Raw genomic sequence first — 7,918 nt, 5'->3', positions numbered from 1 at the left:
CTGACAATAAACTAATTTTAATCACTTTAAATACTGCTAGATAGCTTAATCCATAATGATACAGCACTATTATTAATATTCATCATCAATTGTTTCATATTTTATATAATTAACTATTAACTCATTAACTTCTGCAATGTCACAAGATTTATTTCCATCCAGTGTTGCATTCATTTTTCACCAAGATCTTGTATTGATGATGAGAGAGTCTGACCACTGTGCAAAGCCTTCTCCAGTTCAACCAAAAGATTCTCAGTGGGGTTAAGGTCTGGACTCTGTGGTGGACAATCCATGTGTGAAAATGATGTCTCATGCTCCCTGAACCACTCTTTCAAAATCTGAGCCCAATGACTCCTGACATTGTCATCTTGGAATATGCCCGTGCAATCAGGGAAGAAACAAATCCATTGATGGAAATACCTGGTCATTCAGTATATTCACGTAGTCAGCTGACCTCATTCTTTGGGCACATAACGTTGCTGAACCTAGACCTGACCAACTGCAGCAACCCCAGATCATAGCACTGCCCCCACAGGCTTGTACAGTATGCACTAGTCTTCCAGTTTTTAATAATGCTTTGGACAGTTCTAAACCCAGTTTTAGTAGTTTCTTCAATCTCCTTAGATGTTTTCTCTGCTTGATACATGCAAATGATTTGACCCTTCTCAAACAGACTAACATCTTTTCCACGACCACAGGATGTGTCTTTCAACATGGTTGTTTAAGAAATGAGAAGCTACTCATTGCATCAGTTGGGCTTAAATAACTTGTTGCCAGCTGAAAGATAATCACCCATGCACTAATTATCAAATAGGAGGCTCGTACCTATTTGCTTAGTTAAATCCAGGTGGAGACTTTTTTTTTGGCCTGGCAGTGTATATCAACTCCATATTCCCATTACACCCAACAACTGCGTCGCAACCAGCAAAACAAATAAGCTATACATAATACTTCTAAAAAAAGCCAGTCTCTCTTAAGACCTGCTGCTGTGAGGACCAAGGCCCCTGGATAATTCACATGTTCATCTTAATGGACTTTTTTTAAAAAAAGGGAAAGCCTGTGACACAACTGCAACTGTGTGAATTCATTTATTGCTCCCACAGCTTCAAAACAAGCATATGCACTATTTTTTTCTATAGAATGTTTCATATAATTTATTCAGTTAAAAAAAATACATATTTTATTACATCTGGCAATGTTACATGTTCATTTTCTACGTCTTGTCTAACAACATTTTACTTTTAATGTACATTGCCAAAAAAAAAAAAAAAAAAAAAAAAACAGTATAGGGAAACAATATGATTAATTGATTTATGGTTAGTTATACATAAAGATGCTGACTGACTTAGCATTTGGATTGGTTGTGTAGGCACGAGACCCTCTCTGGGGCCTGTTTATGCGCAAGTACTAACTTCCTTTGCATCCCACATTCCTCCCATCCCTCTCCTCCCCCAACACACCCTTTAACTACATCTGAAAAGAGACATGTATGCTGACATCATTTTATATTGACATGTGCTACTTTGGGCTCATAAGCAGTGCAAAACAGTAAATTTAAAGATATATAAAAAACACATGCACTGCTTTGTAGAAATGCCTACATCATACCTGTTTGTCAGAGTATTAGCTCTGGTATAACTGCAGACATTTCTCAGATCTGCTTGTTATATTGATATTTGCCCAGACAAGCATGTATGGTGTGATCCGTTGGCTTAACTTTATACAGTAGGTGCACATCAGTGACTGCAGTAATAATGCACATTGCTTAAAGAAGAAAACGTTAGTGTACTTGATACTGAAGTGTGTATTGCAGTGCAATTGTCCAGAACCCCTGAGACACACTTCAGAGAAGACAGGCATACAACTTAGGGATAAGAAAACTGTTCACACGCCTTCATGACAATGCTGTTTTACTCTAATAGCTGCAGAAACATGTGTATAATCCGTTCATATGCAGGCTCAGACCTACTAAATGCAACCGTATATGTATCCCGTGTATAGGCTTTAGACTGTTAACAGGCTCTAACATGAATGAAGAGGTTCAACTGTTGACGGTATCCACGCGGCCAGCATCATGTGACATCTCCTGTCCCAGGGGAGGAAATTCACAGCATGTGTTTCCATCGCCCCGTCAGCGCCTCTGTGTCAGGTGCTTTGCAATGATTTTATCAACTGGAGGAAGAATGTCTGCGTCATCACTTTCCTGTTGTAACAAAGTTGCTTCCTCACACTTAAGGTACTTCACACATGATATGCTAAGTGCAGAGCCCTGCTTTCGGCTCACATCCTTGTTTCCAAGTACACCACACAGGTCAACTGCCTGAACAAACAAGTTTATGCTCACCAGTTGCCAGCCACCATCCAATGGCCAACCCCCATCTTCAGTGCTTCCATCTTCTTGTTCCAGCTTCTTGCCTGTTACTCTGGAGTTATACCAAGCTGAGTGATCAACTGAGTTGCACTTTGGCAGTGAGTAATACAGTCGCTACTCCCAGTTGACACTCAGTGTTTGGAAAGATAACCTTTCACTCTTCAGACTACAGGCATGAAAGGGCTTGACAGGGCCGGGGGCAACTTCCTGTTGAAAGACATTTCAAGATCCTATCAATTGGTGGACAGGAATTTTCTTGGCAGTGTGTTTTGTCCTGCACTCCCCAGATCAGTTATATGGAGTGTGACCTATGCCTGTGGCCTACTACCTTTGTCTTTTGCTTTCTGCACAGGAGTGTTGGTAGTGGACGTCTGGTGGCTTATGACTGTCACCTTGTCCATCAGCTGAACTGCTTTTGTCTATTTTCTGGCCCACACTCCAGACTTCTAAGAGACTGCCCAGGTTGTGTTGCTGCCACTCTCAACTTCCCCCTTCGCCAGACCAGAAAGGATATGTTCTTGAGAGTCTGTCCTTGCTGCAAGTCCCTGTATGTTTTGGTGTGCCCTTGGATACTTGCCAAGCATTCTCAGCACCCACAGACCCCTCAATTCTGGGAATTGGGGAGCAGCTGGCTGGAGTCACGCTGTGGGCCGCTGTGCCTCCCGTTGTTTTCGTCCATGCTACGTCTGTTGCACAGACTGGCGAGTTCTGGTGGCCGTGGCCTGGTATCGGGGCGAGCCAACCTTTCCCTGGCTCTGCAGCTGACACCAGCAAGAAACCCATGTGATATCACTGGGACCTGTCTAGTGTGAGGTAGGTCAGTGAGCTGTTCTTGCTTAGAGAGTATTGGTGGAGGTTGAAACACATCTCTCTGATTGTCAAGGTTGCCAGGCCTCTGCCGTGGGTTCAGGAATAATACTGGGGAATGTACATAGAATGGTTGCATTGGTGCTCGTGTCTGAATGGGCTGTGCACTGAGACAGATTTGATGACAGTAGGCCATGGGCTGACCGTGGCCTGGTGGCCCGGTCTGTTGTGACCAGCTGTATGGGAACATGAAAAGCTGCAGCGGAGTCACAGGCAGAAATAGAGAGCCCATTAGAGTACAAAGCTGTGGTGAAGTTTGTGAGGTGTTGTAGTTCTAGTTTCATCGCAACCAAGTGGAGCCCTTTAACCAGCATCCTTGAGTGCTGTTCTTATACAGGGGCAGTCTCCACTAGGTTGAACAGGCTTTATTGTGATTTGCTGGGCATCTGCATATAAATGTATGGTGTCACAATGAATGACGATCAACCCTGTTCTGGTTTCGTATTTCCCGCAAACAGTGTTTTCTATCCACATGCACATCGACAGAACATCTTATTTCTATTACCAAGCCACTGCAAATTAACAATACCGATGTCTGTGCCAGCATGCTGATAAAAAACTGCTACTTAGTAATTACAGCAGTACAACCCCAATATTAAAATACTGTGCGGCTGAAGGGTTTATGACCTGGGAAACTCTGGGTCTGAGACAGGTCTGTGGAGTCCAGTCGTGTTGAGGTTGGAGTCAGAAGGTGCTGGGGAGGAAGAGGAGTAGGAGGCGGAAGAGGTTTCGACTGGAAGGAGGATCAGTGTTGATTGCTGATGCCCTGGGGTCTGTTGCTGTCGTTGCTGTGGCTCTGAATGTCTCTGTACAAGAAATGCTGTAAGGCTGTCCTCGATGGGGGCATTCGCGGTGGCCAAGCTTGAGTCTTTGGATTCTTGAATGGTCTCCTCCGGTTTGTGGGTGGGGCCCTGATAGAAGATATTTTATAATTTAAAGAGCTTAGTTGCATGTGTTGAGGTATCTGTATCCAGATAATCGGTTAACCATTTATAAGATTCATTTTCAGTAAGGTAAGGCCTAAGCACCATGCAATGCAAAATGGCCCAGCTCACTATGCAACAATAAAAGGAGAACATTCTTACTTGTGTTCCTGTATGGGGAAAAAACTGACTTGCAGTCAGAGCAACTGGCTGGACCTTCACCGCAGGCCTGTGGTAGTCTGGACTGGCAGTCACAGTGCTGTAGGCGGGAGGTCCCAGAGTCGGCTGTCTCTGCAGCAGCTGCAGGATGGTCTGAATATCTGATATCAGCTGAGACTCCAGCCTAAAAAAGAACAACAAAGTAAGTGTGACAAAAAAAACAACACACAATGTAATCCCAGACAAGAGGAGACGAACACTTGATTCTGACAACTGTGATTCTGGCTGAGTGTGATAATGCCTGAAAAGACACCCGGTTGTTCTTTAGTGAGCACTAGATGGAGCTTCTGCTCTTTAACAGTGGACGAACGAAGAGATGGTAAAGGTGTGGAAGCACATTCTGTCAGAGTAGTAGACGAAAGACACCGCTCCTTCTCGGAGTGTTAATGAGCCTTGTGTGGGAGGTGTGAATTCAGCGTTTACTGTGGAAATGACTGTATAATACGCGCTTGGTCAATCTAATTACGGCTAGATTTCATCCACGCTCTATATTTAGGGCATGAGGCAAACTGGGGTAATGCTGAATAAAGGTTTAATTACCTGCATCCCATTTAAACACCAGGCCATTGACAGTCTTTTTATGATATAGGTTATGGATGAGGAAGTAGAAGTAGTCACACACTGATCTTCAGAGCAGCAATATGATTTTTTTTTCCTGGGCTATTTATATGGATCTGTTGAATAGAACGCTACACCAACATTTTTTTTTTTCTTGTCATATTTTTTCAGACTAGTCAAAGCAACAGAAACACTAACAGAAAGGTGCTGCTCATGCTGCAGCCAGGCAGCATTAGGAGAAAAAAAAAAACAAGGTCAGATATAGTGCACTGGATAAAATGTCTTATTTGTGCTTAATAAAATGAGCTCGCCTGGTATTTTCAGGCACCCTGATGCTATCTCCTATTCTCTGTCACAATTCCAGCTAAAAATATCACCTGCTGTTCATTTGTGTGTCAGTTTCAGGTGGCTGCCGGCTGCAGGTGTGTCGCCGAAAATGTGGCCAATGTGTTCCGGCTAAAGGCAATAGCGAGAATAAACTGCGGGAATTTTGTAAAGGTTGTGCACTTACGTAGCTATTGCTTCAATCTGATCGTGTTGTTTGTTAAAAAGTGTCCCACAACGCATAGGTCCGTTCATTGTAGGATGTTTCAGGCATACTTGGCTATCATCAGTGTTCTGAGTTCTACTTTGGAAAACGGCGCAGACTTTTTGTACCAATTCATTCTCAAGTTTGATACGCTCCTGTTTCTATAGTTGTATATCCTGCTTCCAGTGCGGATCCAGCCTCCCACTCTTGAGTCCGACAGCAGTTTCTGCCAGCTACTTGCCTTCCTCCACCTACTCATGTACATTCTGTGTAGCTTACTTTTTGGTTTTAGCAGTGTGGGAAGTGACAACTTAAAAAAAAAAACATTAAAGCACTCCATTATCATTAAGTGAAAGTAATGATAACAATTAAGTGAAAATTTACAGATAGGTAAATAAGAGTGTTTCCTGTTCCTTCCTCAGAATGCAACCACATCCAACAAATAAATAAATAAATAAATGCCAGGTGGTCTAATTGCACTTCTTACCACAGATTTTGTAGTATTTTGCAAAGACAGCTAAAGTGCATGCTCCTGTCACTGTACGCACACTGTAAACACTATGATGAACACATGCGGTACATTCTCCCATGATTCTTTTTATCTTACGGAATACAGATATTGCTACTCACACTTTAGGCATGAAGAAAAAGGCTGCACTTAAAGCTACCGTTGACTTTGGCACACCTAGCTGCTGTAATGTCAGACTTCAAGGCAGCAGCAGCAGCTATATGTGGGTTAGCCATCCGACATATAGCCGCTGCTGCTATGACAGTGAGTGAACAGAGGGGAGCCTTATATTTAAACTCAGTGTAGCCTCCTTGCGTTCACTTTCACCTAACTCTTAAAACATTCCTCTCTGCCTGGAAGCCTCATATTCACATATTCTATATCTGCTTGTTTCAAGTCTCCTGTGAAGCAATATGGTGTTTATGCATTAACTGAATTGTTCAGTCATGAGACTCCATGCATTTTTTATAGCTAGACTGCAATATTTGAGATGCTTTGTGCATCATTTAAGATACATTATCTCAAATTTAAGCCTCTAATTTGGTAACTTTGGGAACTCTCCCAGAATCTGAGAATTTGTGAACTTGCAGAACTTGTTTTGCATGATAAACAACCCGCACTGAGCCTGATATATGTGCATGTCTTCAGATTTATGGGGTCAACCCTGCCTTCTGGCTCTTCCCTGCAGTAGTTGATGGAGTTTAAGACATAAATACACAATACATTCAAAACCCATTTAAAAAAATAAAATAAAATGCAGCCATTGCACAACCATCTTCAGAAATAGAATGACTTCGATGATGATGAAGATTGTGTCAGGAACAGAGTCAACAAAGTCATTTTCAGCTGTTTCAATTGTTTTGTTTTCAACCGTGTCAGACTAAAATGTGTGGAAATGAAAATGGAAATGTTGTAACACCATAATGTAAATGCAAAGTGCAAAAATTGCTCTATAAATAGTTTATTATTTTCTATATTGTGATGAATATATTTAATGTGAGCATGCTCTTTCATAATCAGTTTCACTTACAGTTATCCTGCAAGTAGCCTGAGAGGCCAGATAATCAATTATTGCACTTAACCTTGTTTGACATTAGGAGCTTTGTGAAAGAAAAAAAAAGATCTCATTCATGGTTTATGACTGTAAAATGAAGATCAACCACCTCTAAAAATACGTACCTGTTTAAGTGCTCTTGAAGCTGACCTAAGCGTTGTTCCACCTCTCCGTACGTCATTTCGCTGGCAGAGTTATCGTCCTCTCTGAGGTCCTGGAACTGTGCTAACTCATCCAGGTAGTCTGCAGGTTTCTTACAGGCCCATTTATCACAGCACATATCTGGAGAACCAAACCAACAGTTTACATCCCCACATGTGGGTCAGAACAACGTCATCACTAAACAAAACCCCCACTAAAATAGAATGCAATTAATCTCTACAGGAAAGCTGCGTGTTGGTTCTTTGTTGTAATCTATCAAGCCTTTGTACAGGGAGAGTTATTATCGCAGTGCTTTTCCAGTTGCAAACGAACCCTCTTGTTATCTCTGTTGAGCACGCGGCAGTAGTCAGCCTGCTGTCCAGTGATTGTGTGGAGACCCTCCTGTGGTTTTAAATGGAGAGATGGTTAATTCTGTGATTACACTATCTCACGCAGCGGTGTGCGCAAAGGGCTTTGTACTGACACGATGAGACATATAGATTAAGTATACATTTAATTGGTCTGTTGTGTAGTCGTACTTAGTGGTTGGTGAGCTATGTCCACACACAATCCTGTTATTTCCAAATTAGGTGTTTACTTATGGTAAGTGGACATGGGGATGCATTTATTAGTGTACGTAATGTCTTTGAGCCACACTCCGAAGACTTAATCTGGAATTAGCACTTTCTGTAATTGCTTTTATTGGCCCAACTGAGGCTGCAGATCAATATCAGATCTCCCACATATT

At 42.2% G+C, this 7,918-nt stretch overlaps 1 protein-coding gene across 1 annotated transcript in view; it reads right to left on the bottom strand.

Annotated features, from left to right (window-relative positions):
* Nucleotides 1-3,522: 3,522 nt before the first annotated feature.
* The window catches only part of kcnh7 (potassium voltage-gated channel subfamily H member 7), a 34,407-nt gene continuing 30,011 nt past the window's right edge, over nucleotides 3,523-7,918 (bottom strand). The window contains exons 13-15 of the mRNA XM_084544342.1: nucleotides 7,155-7,311; nucleotides 4,324-4,504; nucleotides 3,523-4,149 (exon numbers count right to left, since the gene is read on the bottom strand). Of these exons, the coding sequence (XP_084400468.1) occupies nucleotides 3,859-4,149; nucleotides 4,324-4,504; nucleotides 7,155-7,311 (629 nt within the window). The 3' untranslated portion in view covers nucleotides 3,523-3,858. The remainder of the gene's footprint in view (nucleotides 4,150-4,323; nucleotides 4,505-7,154; nucleotides 7,312-7,918) is intronic.

The sequence above is a fragment of the Chelon labrosus genome (genome assembly GCF_963514085.1).
Source record: "Chelon labrosus genome assembly, chromosome: 5".
Lineage (NCBI taxonomy): Eukaryota > Metazoa > Chordata > Actinopteri > Mugiliformes > Mugilidae > Chelon > Chelon labrosus.
Note: the sequence above shows the minus strand (reverse complement) of the source record. Positions and strands in the feature narration are given on the sequence as shown.